Below are 21,445 nucleotides of genomic sequence, written 5' to 3' on the forward strand. Positions count from 1 at the left end.
TATTTTTTACTCCATAACCGACTGCTTTGTATAGAAATGTAAATGGCAACCATTTCGAGGTGAGCGACAGCGACGCGCGACACTTCGCAATACAATCACACAACGCAGTTTCCTGTCACCGTCACGCGTCTCGATTGTGATTTGTGTGCCGCAAAGTCTACCTAAACCATAACGTAATTTTAACTGCCTGTCGTGCAACTGGACCTTAATACAAGCACCTTGGTCCTTTGCACGTGTTTCATAAGTGGAACAAATAAGATGGCATTAAATGCATATAGTTCGCACATGACACATGTACTTGTAAGGCTGGTCTACCTTAATCTAGTTTATATACTCGCTCGCAATCATTGAGGTATAAGTCCCGCAAATTGCTATTGCGCTGGAACCATGTCTCACTGCTCATTAACATCGAAATGACATCATTTTGAAAGCCGTCGTTTCGTCAGCTGAAATAAAAATATACCATCAGCTCGAAACTTCAGTCTAGTGCTGACGTCACTAAAATGGCGGCCACGAGCATTAACAATTTGCGAGACTAATACCTAAGAAAATCAAATTGTTTTATAAAGTATTAAAATTTTGTTTAATTTATCTGGATAGAACTGCAAGGGCTATAGATACCTAGTTGTTGCAAAAGCTAGATACACTAGAAGAGCGTAATGAAAATCCCGCACTCCCGAAAAGTATGCATTTTCAGAGGACTTAAAATACTCCTGCACGCGCAGAATAAATCCAGCTTCTGTTGCAGACGTTACCCACATTTTTGGGTTTTGCTGAGTTCGATTTTCAGTACTGAAAAATGTTTGCGTTTGTATCGGTAGTAGCCTAGTGGCCAAGATGTCAGCCTCCTATTAGGATAATCGGGGTACGATCCCGGGCGTGAACTTCAAATTTTTCGGAGTTTTTATGAAATTAAAATACCACTTGTTATAACGGTGAAGGACAACATTGTGAGGAAACCTGCATGCCAGACAGCTCTCCTGTTCTCAAAAGTGTGTGAAATCTACCAATCCGCACTATTGACTAGCGTGGTCCTCATTCAGAGAAGAGACCCGAGCTTAGTAATGGGTCAGCTATGAGTTGATACCTTAAGTAGGCATATATTATGACCATTGCTCTGTGTATAAGGACGGTATTATGTTTTATATATGTTACCGGAAATGCATATGATTCAATGCTTCTGTAAAATACCTTGTCATGCTATGAAATACTGGGCTTGTTTTGGCAAAGTATAAAATATGCAATCTATCGTTGACCATTTCTTATACCCATACATTTCATACATCACATACCATACACTTCTTTGGCATTGTATTACAATTCCTAAGCACTCCATATACAATACCAGAGTATACGAATTGCCGGTAACATATACACAAGGCAAACAGCAACAACAAAACGATATTGAGATAAGAACACGCTTAATACAAGCTGGTTTTCATTCATGTTCGTTACGGGTAGGTATTAAACTTTAATTTTACTCCGCTTTTTGTATGAGTATTGTATGAGTACTTATTGCCTATAATACGAACACTAAATAATATTGAAAATACAGGGGTGAAGTACAGTGGTGTCAAGTAAGATTTTGAAATTGTAATTTTATGAACAAAAAAATGTTGTACGATGGTACGGAACCCTTTGTGTGCGGGTTCGACTCGCACTTCACCGGCTTTTTATCTTGTGTTTTGGTCTAGTACAGTAGTGGTAGTAGCAGTCTTTAATAATTATTATACAAAATAAATAAATAATTAAAATAAAATACTCCGAAGTTAGTAGAGACAATAGGTATTATTATTATATTTTTTAAAGAATGTGTTTTTTTGTAAGAAGTGTTTTTCAATTTCGTATATCAAAAGGGGTTAATCTTTTATTAACCGGCAAGCTGGACCCAAGTAGTAGACGGGGGGATCAAAACAAAAGGTAACGAGGTCAGGGTCATGGGCGGTCGGATACACGAGTAGGTAGGTACTCTGTTTTCCCCTTTCCGTTCAGATATGGCCGGTAACAATACAATAGGTACTCGTGAAATCTGTAGTACGCGACAGGTCAAGATGGCAATCGGGGAGGTAACGCTCCGCACTTCCGCATAGCCCCCTCGCCAACCCGTTGAGGGCGAGCGTGGGTGACGTGCGGGTGTGCGACGCGTCCCCCGCATCATACCCCGATTGCCATCTCAACCTGTCGCTTGACTTTACTTACCTAAATAAATAAAAATATGTTCAAACAAATAATATTTTTGTAGGTTGGGAGCTCGCAGCTCGGGGAAGGACATACTTTTGTCTCGGAAAAAAATTCCTACAGGATTAAAAAATCTTAATTCGCACCGAAAAAGTTACCGGCATCATCTTTTTAGTACAGAGAAAGCGTGCATCCGCGCAGACGGATATGATATATAAGCTACATTTTATCCCGGAAAATCAGAGTTCCCACGGCATTTTTAAAAAGCGGATGATTTCGTGGTCATCTTAAATCATACTAAATGTTTCAAGTATTTTCGAAAAATGCTTTCTTGACTGAAGAACATCTTTGTGGCCTGAAAAATAAGTAAAAATACATAACAGAAGCAGAGGGAACTATGATAGAAGTAAAACCTCCTGTTGCCCACGGCCAGGTCTAAACCTTTGGTTTCTTTGTCGGAAACTGATTTTACTTCTTAACGGCTAACTTAAGACGAAGAAAAGTGGTGTTCAATTGTGTGATGTGGTTTCGGAATCTAACACATTGTAAATAGTTCCTCTTGAATGACGACGCACAAATTAAAAAAAAAGTATTTATGTATGCTTCTTTTTCTAAAGCTTGCACACGACTAACAATAAACCGCGAATGCGAACACCAAATACGACGTTGTTTAGAGTCAACATGTCAAAATTCTATTAGCTCCTTCACGGCTTCCGATCGCCTAATGTTGCTAACTGTTCATAAACGAAGACGCTTTGTTCTTTATCTTCAAATAAGTAGGTTGTTATAAAAATAAGTCGTTAATTAGTTGGCCTGCTCCACAAGTTGAAACTTGAAAGTCGAATATTGGTTGTCCCTCTGAAGGACAAAATCCGTAACGAGGAAATCTGTAGCAGAACCAAAGTGACCGACACAAGTCAACGAATTAGCAAGCTGAAGTGGCAGTGGGCAGCTTATGAAACCGATGGCCGCTAAGGCAGACGTGTTCTGAAGTGGAGACTGCGCACCAGCAAGCGCAGTCTGGGATGATCAGGACTACCTTGAGAAGGCAAGGGGAAATGGATGGATGAGGATGGTGGACCGTGTGTGGATCTATGGTGACATAAAATCATAGAAAAAGGGCTACATTAGGGCTACCTGCTTCAAATATGTACTAACATTTGACGCTAGCCAGTGACGTCGATGCCTTGACGTTTTGTTAGAAGTTCCCTGTAGTGAACCTTGACTTGATTGAATCACATCTGTAGGTATTTATAATAATAATTTCGTAATTCGTTCCAGCACGTTCGGTTCCTAAGGAGCTGTAATGGCGACCACGTACCGGAAGACGCAGTGTTGGAAAAGTCGCAGGGAGCCGCTCGTTGGCGGCGGCGCAAGACTGTGGCGAGTGGAAGTCCCTACAAGAGACGTCTATCGGTTGATGATGATGATAAATTCGTTGCGCTCCGCCCATAATGAGAGGATTACTTTAAAATGTTTATTTTTATAAGAAACTAGACGATACCCAGTGGATTTATGTCTTAAAAACTCCGTGGAAACTCATTGATTTTCCGGGATAAAAAGTAACCTATGTCACTCTAGTTATTTTATAATACGCACATTGACAGCGGTTTTTTATTCAAAATCTCAAATTTATATAGTACCTAGCAGTCTCTTATGTAATTGCATTAGCGGAGATTAAGGACTTGCAGTTTGCTATTCTGCTACAGCATAATATCCAGTTTCCGGTCTGAATGTAATGAGCAACTCTGGTAAAGCAACCACCGAAAAAAGAAATACGCAAGGACATTTTCTATATTTAGGTCGTACGGAAAAAACGGAAACGGATCGCGTTAGCAGTAATTATTTTTAATTGTCCCACTATTGGTGCCAAGGTCTGTATAAATTATCATACACCAATATAAATATTATATTATGGGTAATATTATAATAATCGATTCCTTATATCTCATGTAATTCGGTGTTTTCAGAAAAATAAAACACTGCACTCAGTGTACGGAAATTATACTTATAGTTAATTATGATAAGTTAGACGAAATAGTATTGTGAAAATTTCGCATAATCTCAGAAATAGGAGAAGTTTATTAAAACTCATACGCACTGCACTACGTATACGACTTTAAATCATTTTTAAAAGAGGTCTCTACGCTTGGATGCTGCGACTATATGACTTAAAACTGAAACTGTATAAGTAACAACAGTGATATGATTATTCTATATCAATAAGTAACTTTCTATTATACCTATCTACTTACTAACCAATATTTTTTTAAACCATAAAAAAATTTAAGGAAAATTTAATTATTTTAAAATGCGCACTCAGATATTTGTTTTTAAGCAAGGTCATCAAAGATGGTTTTCTACCTAAATAAATATGTGGATGGACACATTTACTGTACGAATAAAGGAACATCATGTCAATATTTTGGCTAATTATTATTTCTTTTTTGATGAATGTTTTGGAACACTTGATTAAATTTTTTTAACTACATAAACAAACGTTCCTCCCAATGTTGGGGACAATACGCAGATAAATTTTCAGCTTTTATGAAATAACGAAGGTCTGGCACGCACTGGCTCTTAGTCCAGTGCGACAATTTGCATAAATATATTTGTCCGTTTCCTGGAGCTGCTATATTCACCCACATGTTATAACAGTACCCAAGTGCAAGGACACATGAGTGGCATGTTCATATCTATCTGTATGTAATATATCATTATCTTAGTACTATAAGCGAGGAGTTCTTGAAGGTAATCCTATCCTACTAATGTTATAAATGCGAAAGTATGCTTGTTTGTTGGTATCTCCTTCAATTACACCGCAACAAACGGAGCAATGGATAGACGTGACATTTTGCATGGTTATAAATTAAAAACCGGATGAGTGAGTGACAAGCTACATTTTATCACAGAAAATTAAATTATACACACTGCATTTTTAAACGTAAATCCACGCAGGCGAATCGCGAGCATCACCTTGTAGTTCAAGCTTTGCGACTAAAATTTAGATCAAATAGATAAATCTAGATTCAAACCCTACTTCTTGCGTTATATTGTCATAACTCCTCCTAGCACAAGTTGAAGGGAAAAAGAAATATTAGTCACGTTTGAGTTTGCCTCCGTTTCTTAAAAATAGAAATCCGGGCGGTCATATTTTCTACCTAGTATGAAATAGCTCAAGACACTCCACATTGACACGTAGCACAGGTTAACTATTATAGACATAGTTAATCTGACATATCAACGTGTAGGTCAAACCAATAGGTCTGAGATTTTGTAAGGATTTTCAGAATTTTCCACCCGAATGAAATCATGACAGGTCAGTAGCAGCTACATCAATCAATCAATCAATCAGCCTGTTTGCATCCACTGCTGGACATAGGCCTTCCTAAGAACGCGCCACCACACACGATCCTCTGCCTTGCTCATCCACCCACTTCCCGCTACCTTTTTAAGGTCGTCAGTCCAGCGGGTTGGAGGTCTCCACTCCAGAACACGTCTGCCCCAGCGGCCATCAGTTCTGACGTGGCCTGCCCACCGCCACTTTAGCTGGCTAATTCGTTGAGCAATGTCAGTCACTTTGGACGGGTTTTGTCCCTCAGAGAGACAGCAGTTACATGTTATGGCATAAATAAACTATTTACCGAGAATACTTAGTTACTTTAGTAACAGCCTTCATGTACCCTATTGTTACGCGTAGTCTTGCAATGAGCTCATTGAATGAACGACTACTTCGATACTATTTTAAATTCTGAAAAGTTTAGAGACGTTTCAATTTCAAATTCCATAGATCACACTATTATATCATACTAATATTATAAAGGTGATAGTTTGTATGTGTATGTGTGTGTGTGTATATATTTTTTTCTCTTTCACGCAAAAATTACTAAACGGATTTGACTGAAATGAGAAATGGCAATAGATTATACTCTGGATTGACACAGGATTACTCTGGATTAATCCCATTCCCATAAAATCAAAGAGAGATTTAAAAAAAAACTAAATGCACGCGAACAAAGTTGCGGGCGTCAGTCGGCATATTTTGAAGCATGCTCGTAGGTGTCGTTTTACCCATAGGTGCGTAGATAATTAATTTATAATTTCTAGATTTCTGGCCTGGTCTGGCGGGAGGCTTCGACCGTGGACAGTTACCACCCTACCGGCAAGGCCGTGCCGCCAAGTGATTTAGCGTTCCGGTACGACGATGCTGTGTAGAAACTAAAGGGGTGTGGGTTTGATAAAACTGCCATACCCCTTCCAGATTAGCCCGCTTCCAACTTAGACTACATCATCACTTACCACCAGCCCCCCCCCCCAATTGTGTAAGAATAACCATTTCATGGCTTTCGCAATCGTCAAGAATTCTGCCCTTTGATTGGCTGTGAAAAAATGAAAACAGCGAATCATCCAATCAAAGGGCAGAATTTCTTGACGATTGCGATAGCCATGAAATGGTTATTCTTACACAATTGGGGGGCAGGTCAGATTGCAGTCAAGAGCTAACTTGTATCTGAATAATAATAATAATAAAAAAGATACATATACCTCGTTCACTTTTCGTACGCTACATTAAGCGATAAGTTTCATAAGCTTAAAACAGACCGACAAAGCTGTTGGCAAAATGTTGCCAAAATCTTAATGATGTACCTTCCTTTTTACTTCTTAGAAGATTCACGCAAACATTTGAACACAGATTACTATTGCTAAGAATTTGACTGCGACAACAATGGTTGTTTGATCACCGCTGACTAATGCCTAGTTGTAAGACAGGCGGTTAAAGTCACGTTATGGTTGTAATTAAATTTTGACAGGCAACAAAAGCAAAGTAGGTTCCTGAACTCAGAGTTTATTAACTACTTGCTGTTACAATTCGTGTGCTAGTACACTAAAAAAATCACATCAAGCATATCATAAGATTATAATATAACATTTTCTTGTCTATAGGTTTATGACTTCATATATATAAATAATTTTAATATTTTATTATGATTAACAAATAAACTATTAATAAACTTAAATCTAATAATTTTATGATTTTGAAATAATTTTTATTAAGTTCATAAAATGGCTATTAGCCGTAATTGAAACACAAATAGGTATCGATTTTTAATTGTGTAGTAAAACAGCAGGTATTTAGTTTCGTCCGCAAGTCCATATGAATGCCACAGCCATTTTAGTCAGAAATTATTAAAGCTATTTGATTTACTGTGAGATGGTTTTTCATAGCATGACTATAAAACCATACTTTATACGTGTTCTGACATGCACTTGACCAATTATTATTTATAATAGTCTGCATTGGATTTGTTTACCCTCTGAACTAAAATATGTTCCCCGGTTCTACGACACAAACTTACAACCCCTGTTTCAACCCTTTAGGAATGAATTTTCGTAAAATCCTTTCTTAGCGGATTTGGAACCCACCTAATTCAATTTTGTAGAATTTAAATGATGATCCTACGATTTAATGATTAGTCAGTGAGTCAGATTACTACAAAGTATTCATTCTGTTGTTATTTTGACATATGTACTTACTACTTATTTGTAGATAATAGTATACAATGTATAATTTTTCTTTTGAAATGCTCCTCTATTGTTGAGATTATTCATGCTTTATTATTTTACCTATCACTCAAATGTTGAATAGAAGTTTTGAGTAAGTATTTACTGATCGCTTGAAGATTGAAAGAGATCTATACAATATGGAATGAAGCTTAGATAAAGCCAATACACCTGGCTCAATTTTGTAGATTAGTGATTAGTCAGTAAGTGAAACTTTTACAATTTATCCATACTTAATATTATAAATGCGAAAGTGTGTCTGTCTGTCTGCTAGCTTTTCACGGCCCATCCGTTCAACCGATTTTAATGAAATTTGGTACAGAGATTGCTTGCATCCCGGGGATAGGCTACTTTTTATCCCGAAAAATCAATGAGTTCCCACGGGATTTTTAAAGACCTAAATCCACGCGGATGCAGTCGCGGGCCTCATCTAGTTTACTATATTTTGCTGCTTACTTGAATTTGTACAATGTATAATAGCTGTGACAGCCTAGTGGTTAGGACGTCCGCTTTCTAATCGGAGGTCGGAGGCCGGGTTCGATCCCGGGCACGCACCTCTAAATTTTCGGAGTTATGTGCGTTTTAAGTAATTAAATGTCATTTGCTTGAACGGTGAACGAAAACATCGTGCGGAAACCTGCATACCTGAGAGTTCTCCATAATGTTCTCAAAGGTGTGTGAAGTCTACCAATCCGCACATGGCCAGCGTGGTAGACTATGGCCTAACCCTTCTCACTCTGAAAGGAGACCCGTGCTCTGTAGTGAGTCGGCGATGGGTTGATCATGATGATGATGATAATCTCGTGTATTTTAATGATTATTCGTGCTTTATTATCTTATTTATCAGCCACTCAAAGCTGAACTAGAAGTTTTGAGTCAAGTATATTTAGCGAAGGTTCAAAGACTGGAAGAGATCTGTACTTGGGATAAAGCCGATGATTATCAGTCGACAATAGCGCTATACGGATACGTGAGTTGGGTATAATTGTTGGGAGTTGTGGATCATTGCTCTTACAATACCACACAAATTTTACTATAAATAATGTGCAAATCATTCCAATGCGTTGGACCTTGATAATATTATACAATTGGGTATTTGACTACATCAAAAATAAATTATTCCTCAGTGATTATTAAATAGAGGGCCTTCCAAAATACGTAAAATCCACGCCCTTTGTTGGTTTTAAGTGTGATAACTGATAACCATTTTAAATTATCGATTAAACTAAAAAAGCACGTCAAATGATTGTGATGTCACACACCGGTATTTCATAGGATCGACGTTTGATAAAATGTTACTGATTTGACTAGTTGTCAAATACCGTATTATTTTAATAACCTCTTATATATTATAGTTGAAAAAAAAATAAGTATTCTCGATTTTGATTAAAAAAACTGACCAAGTGCGAGTCAGTCTCGCACATGAAGGGTTCCGTACAATACAAGATACATTGTATAATGACTGTATATTTTTTTATTATTATTTATTGTTATAGGCTCTGTCTGTGAAAATTTCAATGCTCTAACTATTATCTTACATGATATACAGCTCGTTACAGAACGTTTGAACAATACAGTCAAATTTTAATGTTGTATTTCTTTTGTGTACCTATCCTAATCCTTTGTGTAAAAAGAAATATTCAAATGCAAATTCGAGTCTTCAGAAACTAGAATGTTCTCGGTCTTTAAAAATTAAACAGGATCTTCTTAAACAGAGTTATTCCGATTGCCATCTGAGTACCTCACCGTAGTAACATGTAAATAGTACATAAATAAATAAATACTTAAATAAATCTTTATTTGTTCCAATTACAACTTTGCTTAAAATTACCCTCGACTCCCAAACTAGGTTAACCCGTGTCATGGGGGTCAGTCTCTTCCCAGATATGCAATGAAAATGATTAATCTAAATATATAAAAGGAAAAGATGACTGACTGACTGACTGATCTATCAACGCACAGCTCAAACTACTGGACGGATCGGGCTGAAATTTGGCATGCAGATAGCTATTATGACCTAGGCATCCGCTAAGAAAGGATTTTTGAAAATTCAACCCCTAAGGGGGTGAAATAGGTGTTTGAAATTTGTGTAGTCCACGCGGACGAAGTCGCGAGCATAAGCTAGTATGTTAATATGATTAACATGTTTACATTAGCTACATATTTCCATAGATTCGGTATTAAAATAGGTACCTTTCTACCTACCTAAGTAAGAAAATAGGTACATAATAGCAAAAATACAAAAAGTTAAAAAGCGTCAAACGTAAAATTTTATATATTGTTCAAAAAAATTGTTCAAAATAAATTACATAACATTAACAGCTTGATTAACAGTTAATAATATTCATGTGAAATAAAAAATAAGAAATGAGGAGATCCGTAGGGTAACCGACATAATATGTGGCTCAACGGTTGCTAAGCTGAAGTGGCAATGAGCAGAGCACATAGTTTGGAAACCGATACAAGTTGGGGTCCCAAGGTGCTGGATTGGAAAACCCCCCAACTAGATGGACGGACGACATCAGACGAGTTGCAGGGAGCTGCTGGATTCAAGCGGCGCAATACCGTGGCGTGTGGAAGTCCCATATGTCCAGCAGTGGACGTCTATCGGTTGATGTTGATGGTGATGATGATGAATATGCATGCTGGCCCACCCTGCATGAATTCAATGCATATATCTACGTACCTATGTTAAGCTGATTGAATTATCGGAAAAGACAGATTACCTACTTATGTATGAATAGTATCATTTACCTATCTTATCCGGATGTCAATTGATAGGATTATAAACTTTGTATAAACAACCATTTGTATACAGGATGTTTTCAATTTTATAAGCTTATTATTAGTATGATTTGTTCGTATGTTATCATTCCGTTGAAATTAGTAACTGATTTTAAGGCTACTACTAACTGTCCGATTGAGTTAAAAAATTCCAAACACTTCTAGTTTGGATAGCATTAGATGATTGTGGTTCCATTGACCATCTCTGATGATGAAGATTAGAGGTGGGCACCAGTGATATATAATGTATAATGTAAATAATCTATTATTATGTACCATAAAAAGCTGCTTAGTTAGAACTCAGAATTTGATACTTAACGCGCTTATGCAGTTTTAAAAATTAAAATTCAGTGTCGTAAAAACCATGGCTATTCATTATAAATATTAATAATAAATATTAAATCTAAAAACTATTAGTTGAAAAAAGTGGTGCATATTTTTTCATAAGTTACGATTTTTTTGAGTATACCTACTAAGCTTTTGTCGCTGAGAACTAAATTTAAAGAAGTTAAAATTATGACAGTGCATAACCAATATATTTAAAAAAATGTATTATAATTATGTCCATATACACATGAATAAATTTAAAAAAAACTAAAAGCCATAATGTAATAAAACAGACTTGTAATGTCCGCTTGTAGGCTAAGTAGGTAAACTTGGCAATTCATTTAATTACCTATTGGCAATTGTACGTTTTTAACTGCCAGAAGACATTGGAAATGTCTCTCAACAAAGTTTTCATAAAACGTAAACTTACAAATCCAACAACTGACCATCAAAAAGTACCTATACAATGCTACCTTTTTAATAAACGATTTGACTTTGATTTTTTTAATCTTTAACTTTTAACTTATTATATTTAATCACGATAAACCGGAAACTGTTTAGGTTTTCATTCGAAATAAGTAGTTGTATTTTTGAGTACATCGTCTACGCAAACGAAATTGCGTGCAATAGATATCTACAAATGTAAATACGCACTTTGCGTTATCAAGATTAGTCGTGTTTATGCCGTTGTCAATTTAGGGGATTTTTTGGAACAACCGCTTGACTTACTAATCTGCGTTCTTGTCATTTCTACGATAACGTTAAAGCTGGAAAACAGGTATGTTATCGAAAACCAAATATTTTTGAATCAATATTTTCACTAAGAAATATAAATAAGTATATAACGCGTATATTAAGCATTAGCTAGGTGTAAGTAGATTCTTAACTTCCGTGGTTGATTGCAATATGTTTGCTAATATATATTATGACATCATCCTTTAATGGTACAGAAAAAAGTTTGAACAATGAGGAAAATCAATTGCATTTTGTTTACTCGCAGATGACATAATTATAATTACTACTAAGCGATGTAGGTATGTATATACTGAACAGAAACACTTTAGCAAAGGCGAATTGTGGGAATCGAAGGACACCATGCCCTTACACCAATTTTTTTTATGTTGTGTGTTAATAATATTCATATAAATATTTTCGGCTTTCGTAAACGTCTCCCATGATAATTTTAAAACACTAAAAAATTATAAAAAATGTAGTCTCCCATGATGTAAATTTATTCTGTGACTCAAATTTTTCGCCGAACATGATAATGCACAACGCAATTTTTTATTGTTAGAGACGCTTAGATGATTGTAAACAAGCCCGTTCCATTTATATAATAATTTGCATTCAAGAAAATCCACTTGAATATTTATTCAAAACTGTCGCTTGTGAAATATTTTACGGCGATTACGCACTGCACTTCCGTCATCCAAGTTCTATCCGTCATCCGTGAGAATTCCGGCACGACATATTATGTCATAAGCTACCATGCAAAACTAAAAGGAACGTATTTTCACGGCCTCGGATCGGATGAGTGCGTAACCGCCGCGCCGTTAGGGTTGCGCACCCAGAGTACAAAACATAGCCCTATTAATGTCACCTGCAGTCTGTCTTCGGCCGTTTGTCTCGGATCTCTAGTGAAGTGAAAATTAGTTATAGTCCGTACAAAATGACTTCTCACGTGCTATTTTAACGCTATGGGTCAACTTTCATGTCAAAAGTACGGTTGACCTTTAAAATAAGGACTGAAATCGTACCTTTGGCATGAAGTTTGACACAAAAAGTTAAAATGGCGCGTGAGGAGTTAAGTTTTACTCAAATGTTTTATTTACATTTACTTTTATTTAAATGGTCTTTGGGGATTCCGAAAGGAGTCATTCTTACCTTTGAAATATTGAAAATATTTCAAGGATCATTGAGTAGTAGGTACAAATAGGCATGATTTAATTTTTATCATCAAACTCACCCTCAGATTAATAGAGTATTTTAAGTACCAAGTTTTTTTTCCCAAACTCATAGTTATCAATCAATAGGTTTTACTTTTGATACAAAATGCAGTTCAAGCAGACGAGTTCACTGGTAAGCCAATTAAGTACCTATGTTTATTTATAGAGTGATCAATAATTAATAATTGTAAATGGCGTTTAATTATTGCAGAGCAACGCTCAAACTCGAATCGTGATTGTGATGGCGGGTGCGACTATAAAGATATTATAGTTATTATATTGATGGACGTTGATTAGCCACTGGCAGACCACAGCGCCATCTTAGTATAATACAATATCAAAGAACTATGTTCCTGTCGTGTAAGCGGTGATAGCCTAGTAGTTAAGACGTCCACCTTCTTTTCGGGAGGTCGGTGGTTCGATCCCGGGCACGCACCTCAAACTTTTTGGAGTTACGTGCGTTTTTAAAACCATTAAATATCATGACGGACGGACGGTGACGGAAACATGAGAGTTCTCCATATTGTTCTCAAAGGTATGCAAGGTAGACACTTTTAAAGTGGTAAAATGTGTCCTCCCCCCCTGTAACTTCTAAAAATATAAGGGAATGATAGAACTAAAAAAAATATATGATGTACATTACCATGCAAACTTCCACCGAAAATTGGTTTGAACGAGATCTAGTAAGTAGTTTTTGATTTATCGTGCAAAATGTCGATAAAATACGATTGTAGTACGGAACCCTCAGTGCGCGAGTCTGATTCGCACTTGGCCAGTTTTTAAATTCCGTGGGAATTCTTTAATTTTCAGGGATAAAACGCCAAATACGTCCAGTAGTTTTCGCCTGAAAGAGTAACAAACATAGACACATACAAACAAACTTTCGCCTTTATAACATTAGTGATTGCATTAGTGTGATTATTTATATTCTCATAAATTGTTGTGTTTGTGTGCACTAAATAAACAGATCAATAAGTCAAAGTCAAATGATTTATTCAAAATAGGTAATAAATTACTCTTATTGATGGTCTGGTATGGTGTTAGATTTGTAAGATATAGTAGTGATAATTATTACGCAAAATTAAAACTAAAGCTACGAGGGTTCCAAACGCGCCCAGGTCTGAGAAGAGCCCACAACAAACTCATATGAAAATACTTTCACTTTTATTATGGCAATGAGGGGTACTTTTGCAAATTATGAAGAAAACTTGTTCAACTATTTGAATCGTAATGTCTCAGTAACAGTAACTCTTAGAAGAAAAAGTGTAAAAACAGTTTTTATAGATAATCTACAATTCGAATTTATATATTTTTATAATAAAGCTTACTGTTTGGCTGAAAAACGCAAAAATACCACATTTTTGTGAACTTTGACTTTGAATATCTTTTTTTGCAAATGTGGATCGATGGGAACTTTTCATATTTCATGTATAATGGTGTTCCAAACATTAGTATAAATTTTCGGCTCTTAGCTCTGTGCAAATTAATGTAACTTTACCCTTATTTTTTGAGCTAAATTGACAGGACTAAAAAGAAAAATGCAAATATGCAAATCAAATAAACTTAAAAATAAGTAGAATCGGTGGCCTTATCGTTTTGAAGCAATCTCTACCAATTTAATGACAGGCACTTAGATGGACGGACAGATAGACGGATGGATAGCGAAGGCTTAATAATAGGGTCCCATTGGCACTCTTCGGGTACGGAACCCTAAAATCACTCGGAGGTGAAAAGATTCAAGGCGCATCTAAAATCGATAAAGCGATTTCATATCAGTAATCGATCAAGGACAAACCTATTATTTATACATGGGTATAACGGCACGTACAGTTTAATCAACCATTGTTATTTTGCTATAAAGTATACATAGTCATTAGTCATAAATCAAAAAAATTGCGATGTTTATCAGGTTCTAGAAAGTTAAAAAAACAAATAAACAAGTGTGTCCATACAACTTTGCAATCTTCATTTTGTGTTTAAATTTTTTGTTAAAGTATAAATTTCTATATAAATAATAAAATAGGCACCTACTTATCTTTCAATAATATATATTACATTTATCACATCTGATTAAAATAAAACAACCCTATGTGAAGGTATCACAAACATTATAAAGAATGTCATTGTGTTGATTGAACTGTGGCGTAGGATATAAAAAGGCAAAACTTATATATATTATAGTATATAGTAATACAATAACGTTGAGTTACCTAATAGTTATTGATTAGTTGTAAGTAACAAAACAGATGATGGTAGCGCCAAAATACACCATATAGACCTATATCTATCTACTACATTGTAATTCAATTTACTTAATATAAAAATGTTTTAATTTCACATACCTATGTAGAACTACTTGAAAGGGGCTTAATGAAACCCCAGTATAGTATATAATTCACTCTGTGCCTACCACCTGTTTACAAAATATGAATTAGATGATAACCCCTTTGTTGACTAGGTAGTAGTATAAATTAATATTAATTTAATTAAATTAGATTGAGTAAGATGTAGGTTAAGTACTAACATAGATACTAAGATTTGTAGAACCAACAATATTAAGTCCTTGTTGCTCGAAATAAAAAGTCTATTATTATATTATTATTATTATCACCAAAAAAATTGTAGTCTATCGAAAAAGGTTGTTATCTAAGCAATTGTAATTCGTATCAAGCAGTAACAGGGACATTTGAATTCGCCAGTAAAATTCCAATGACCTGCAAAATCTCAAACTATTTGTTGTTTCAATCGATTCGTCAATATTCAAGTCAGCGAATTTTATTAAGGCCTCTAAAGGATCTGAGCAAAATCAGTAATCAGTGTGGGTACGTAGTACGAGTACTTTTACCTTTAACACCTCCGAAGGTGCACCAGGTGTGTCCTCCAAAATGCGTGATTTATATGTTTATAGTTTTTTTAAACAAAGGGTAAACCACTCAGATGTCAGACTTTTGCTGTCAAAGTGGAGTTTTTGGGGCCGAATTCTTACTATTTATTTCATGTTTGGAATTATTATACAAAGACTCACTTTTGTTGGCGGTGCGTGATTCTATTTTTGCGCACAACTTTTTTATAAAATTGCCCAATGGGAGCAATTTTGAAATCCGGCGTAGTCGTACCACTCACACTATCCCTGAGCAGGCCCTGCAGACTGCACATGGGTGGTTAAATTTAATGAATTCTTATAAAAATTGATATTGTGTAGGTATATTATATGGTAATATTGTATGCAGTGGATAATGGAAATGTTCTTTAAAGAATATGATTTATTTCTGATAACATTACTGTTCAGTTTAATTATCATCAACTTTTCTAAGATTTCCATCTTTGTATCAAAAATGTAATAATTTTAGAATATCATCAAATTATGGGATTCTTCTTTTCTTTTTACATATCTACCAATTAATGTGGAAATGTCTGTAAAGACTGACTTAACTGGAGATAGGCTGGCTACTAGGTGGTTTACCCTATCAATGATGGCAAAATAGTGTATCAAATCGGCCAAGTGCGAATTTAACACTAGCGCACGTGGTTTCGTAACTTAAAAAATAAATTGATCTGTTAACTATTTCTATACAATATAAGTTATATATCTACCCATAGTTGGATATTTAGGGATTAAGTATAATGTTATTAAAATGGTTATACGTAATTGGGTGGATTAATTATGGGTGGATCAACACTTAGTAAATGCATGTAATAATTTAAAATATATATTTTAATAAACCTAAGTAAACTGTTCAAAAATCACATCACACATATTAATAATAAATCATTTTGAGCTTAATAATAGTATATTGTTATAGGTGACTGACCAAAATTAATGATGAACTTTTTCTTTGGCGCTATCTCAATAAATATTAAGTATTATACGTTTATAGCTAATGTTTTGTTGCGAATTGTGTTAAAGTGAATGTAGTACCTATTATGCTAAAATATGAACATAAATACTTACACGAATATTAAACATAAGTACTTTATTATTATGATCAATATTTTTTATATAGGTGTTTTTATATTTCTACAAAACAGAAAGAGAAATGGCCTGTCTAATAAATATATTGTTGATTATTACTTATGTAATTTTTTATCACTTATGTTGCGTTTTTGTTTATTACTTAGGTTCTCTTACCCCACTAACAAAGATTCCTACGAAATGTTTATAAAATCTAAGCCCACGTGAATGAAGTCGCGAGAAAAAGCTACTATACTCCTACGATAAATACTAGTACACCTAACTAAGGCCAGCTCTAGTTTAGGTAATAGTTCGGTAGATAGTATCTATACGTTTGTAGTTACCTATATGTTTGTATGCAATAATCAAGTATTTTAATAGCCTTGCCTCATGTTGAGTCGTTGGCCTTTCTTAAATTAATACCTTAATAATAATTTATTTCAAGTGCTAGGAGTAGTTCGAACATTGTATAAGTAAATGTAAGTCGTGTCAAGTAAGTGCGCTGCATAGAGACAAAAAGGCAATGCTTCTCAATATTGAACTATCATAGGTACAAGTATTGTACTTAGGTAAGTTATAGGTGCGCTGTATGAATTTAAAATATTATGTTGCCTTTGATTTTTGATACAAATAGATATTTCGCAATGCTTTTGAAATGCTTATTTAGAATTATATTTATTAGCATCTAACTATCTTTATCTATTAGGTATATTAAAAACTAGCTGCTGTCCGCGACTTCTTCCGCGTGGTATTAGGTTTTTAAAAATCCTTCATTCAAAAAGGTTCATTAAAAAAGGAACTCTTTGATTTTCCGGGATAAAAAGTAGTTTATGTCGTGCTCCAGGTTTTTATCTATGCCCATGCAAAAACACGTCAATCCGTTGCACCGTTGCGACGTGATTGAAGGACAAACCAACAAACTAACACACTTTCGCATTTATAATAAGGTACATAAGGTAAATAAGTAAGGTACTGATGACAACTTAAACAAAATGAAAATGAAAATGCATTGTTTGTCCCGTATCCGATGGCGATGAAACTTTTGCAGTTATTGTTGGGGCTTGCGGAAAGTTATAGCAAAAGCACAATAGATAACACGTGATTCGCATTGCAATACATGCCGGGCATTAGTTAGTAAAATAATAAAAAACATATCGACACATTTACTGCAGTAGACAATGACTTCTAATGTATACCTAGCAGTAAATAGGTAGGCACTTACTTATCTACTTACTAATATATGTTTATTTCTTTTAGTATAATTATTAAACTAAAATAATGTTTGGTTGAAATTGGAACGCTAGGTAGGTACCTACATAAGTTTGCCTTGTTAGAAATAAATTTTATAAAACACCTATTTACCATATTGTACGATTAAGTGTACCAAGTGACACAGGGTTCAAAGCCAGGGTAGGCATTAGGCGATTAGTGCAATTATCTAGATATTGGCACCGATTCTGTTGTCTTTCTCTAAACTAAATTTAGAGTATCTGCATCCTTTTATTTTTGATATTGCTAAAAAGGACGAAACATGAATTTTTTATTTAAAGACTAAATTTCAGTGCACGCTAAAAATTTAAACACTAGGCTCGCGACTGGTGGCTAAAGTCACGAGGTTCGACATCTCTAAATTAAATTTAAAACTGTCAAACTGTGTCTGTCCTTTTCATATTACATACATTAGTAAGAAGAGGATGCGAATACTCTAAAATTTAGTTATGCTCAGAATCAGTACCATTATGTTGGTACCTATGTACCTACAGTTACCTAGAACTGAGTTATTTCAGAGTAAGCAGTGTTTTAATGTCTCTTTAACATACACACCTCTGAGTATATCAAGTGCATATATGTATCTATTATGAAGTCTGTCGTGTTTATAATTTATTTTAAGCAATTTTACTAACTAAGACTTCATTAAGTTTTACAAGTCTTTATTATGTTTTCTTTTACACTGTCATTACATAAGGCTACTTTGTCACAAATAAAAAGTTATAGGTAAATACCTATAGTATACGCGATAGGTCGAGGTGGAAATCGGGGTAGGGACGCCCCGCACACCCGCACAGCCCCCGCGCTAACCCGGTGTGGAATAGCATGGATAACGTGCAAGATGTGCGGGGCGTCCTCCCGCCTCATACATCCGGAAGTATGAGTGACAGAGATAACGCTCTACAAAGCTCTCATTATTATTTTTTACTCATGTCATTCTAAAGGCCGATGTACATTAATTTCTGCCGCGTACTGTACCTACCTAGTTTTAGCGTACTAAATCGTACTTTTGACATGAGAGTTGACACATAGTATTGCAAAAAATGGCGAGTCCTCTCTCAAATTTTACGCATTATTAATTATGTTTGTATTGTTTTTCTTTAAAATGCCTACTCATACGTATTCAGGGAAAACGTTACCTATCCAAATGTCTGAAAATATAACAATGTGTATTTACCGGCTTTTGGGTCGTTTTACTTGGTACCTAGTTATGGGCTAGGCTCTATCTAGGAAAGCCGATTTATTATCTTCTATACTCACAAAAATATTTTTTATTATTTTTTTTATTATTTATTTATTTGACAACTTAAAACTATCATTACAGGCCAACCTAATGCGATAGCTAAGTACATACATATATTTGTCCAGTCCGTAGGGTTTCTGACATATCGATTTACAATAGAGCGAGTTTTCCATACGAAGATGAATAATTTCAAATCAAATAAAATCATAAATTTTATTGCGCTTAAGTTGCTGAGTGCTGACATAAATTATAACATAAGGAACACAGAAAAATATTAATACAGATAAAAACAAATCATAACAATTAAGTAGACCTAGGTCTAAGTCTAGGACTAGGACTACGCCTGACTTGTTAGTCATCACCTGACTAGGCTTGCCTCATTTATTGTTAAACAAGCTTATGCTCGCGACTTTGTCCGCGTGGACTACACAAATTTCAAACCCCAATTTCACCCCCTTACGGGTTGAATTTTCAAAAACCCTTTCTAAGCGGATGCCTACATCATAATAGCTATCTGCATGCCAAATTTCAGCCCGATCCGTCCAGTAGTTTGAGCTGTGCGATGATAGATCAGTCAGTCAGTAAGTCACCTTTTCCTTTTATATATTTAAGATAAAGTTAATTTCAACGCATACCAATCATTAACTGGGTAATTTACCACTACCCATATTATCACTACCCATGTTATCACTACCAATATTATCACTACCCATATTATAAATGCAAAAGTGTGTTTGATTGTTTGTTTATTGGTTTGCTGCTTTGTCCTTCAACCACGTTGCAACAGAGCAACGGATCGACATGATTTTTGCATGGTATAAAGACCGAGAGTGACATAGGCTACTTTTTATCCGGCGGACGAAGTCACGGGCATCAGCTAGTGAATGATAAACTGACTGACATATCAACATATTATGCAACGCAAATTGCTGGGTTAAGAACTTGGACGACAATTTCTATTAAAAAAAGCTTGAGATTGTCCATATAGTTTTTCTCGAACTGTTAACCTATTTGGGAGATAAAAAGTACATAGAGTATAGAATGTTACTATCCAGGCCCTGAACTATATCCTTGCAAAAAAGGACGTCGGTCCGTTGCTCTATTGCAGCGTGTTTGAAGGACAAACCAATATACCAACAAACAAACACGCTTTTGCATTTATAATAGGGGTAGTGTTCTGCGTTTTAGTAATTTCACTCGAGCGAAGTCAGAGCGGATTAGCTAGTTAACTATATTGGTATATAAATAGCACTTATTAAATAAATAAAAGGAATTCGCTTAAAATAGGAAAAAATTACTGACCTGTGGGGTAAAGCCGAGGAAGGATAACTTCCTTTTGCCGCTACTCATGTTTACGCTCGGAACTATACTATGCGAGTGGACGCAAGAGTCACACACGTGTGGACAGCCTGTCAGTGGCGAACCGACTAATGGACCGCAATCTGTGCGAGGTTGTACGTCAACACAGCTCGCCACATCGCCGCCGGCGCCGGCTTATGCGACGATGGTGGAACTGACCAGTTGACTCCGTATCTCGCTCGGGGACCTTGCACTCACCTACAACAAGACAAACCACGTTGACTCTTGAAAACGAGGCAACGAGCGAGACTTACCTGTGTTTAAGAAGGTAATGATATAATTCATACTATCACAAAATATAATCCATATTTACTAAGTAAGCCTAGTGATTAAGACATCGCTCTTCTATTCGGGAGGTCGGGGATTCGAAACCGAGCATGCACCTGTTACTTTTCAGAGTTATGTGCGTTTTAAGTAACTAAACATCAATCAACAAATTAGTTAAAGGAAAACATCGTGAGGAAACCTGCATGTCTGAGAGTTCTCCAATATGTTCTCAAAGGTGTGTGAAGTCTGCCGGTGCGCACTAGGCCAGCGTGGCACACAATGGTCTCAAACCCTTCTCAGTCTGAGAGGAGACTCATGCTCAGTAGTGAGCCGCCGATGGGTTGATAATGATGATGAGGTAATCTAAATATATAAAAGGAAAAGGTGACTGACTGACTGACTGACTGATCTATCAACGCACAGCTCTAACTACTGGACGGATCGGGCTGAAATTTGGCATGCAGCTGACAATTATGACGTAGGCATCCGCTAAGAAAGGATTTTCGAAAATTCAACCCCTAAAGGGGTAAAACAGGGGTTTGAAATTTTTGTAGTCCA

At 35.7% G+C, this 21,445-nt stretch overlaps 1 protein-coding gene across 3 annotated transcripts in view; it reads right to left on the reverse strand.

Annotated features, from left to right (window-relative positions):
• Window positions 1–20,781, reverse strand: part of Ae2 (Anion exchanger 2) — a 46,689-nt gene extending 25,908 nt beyond the window's left edge. For 2 of the 3 annotated variants that reach the window (XM_034983588.2, XM_034983587.2), the window contains exon 1: window positions 20,564–20,781. In XM_034983588.2, the coding sequence (XP_034839479.1) occupies window positions 20,564–20,611 (48 nt within the window). In that variant the 5' untranslated portion in view covers window positions 20,612–20,781. The remainder of the gene's footprint in view (window positions 1–20,563) is intronic. The other variant, XM_069509027.1, reaches the window with a different exon arrangement.
• Window positions 20,782–21,445: the final 664 nt, after the last annotated feature.

This window comes from Maniola hyperantus, chromosome Z (genome assembly GCF_902806685.2).
Source record: "Maniola hyperantus chromosome Z, iAphHyp1.2, whole genome shotgun sequence".
Lineage (NCBI taxonomy): Eukaryota > Metazoa > Arthropoda > Insecta > Lepidoptera > Nymphalidae > Maniola > Maniola hyperantus.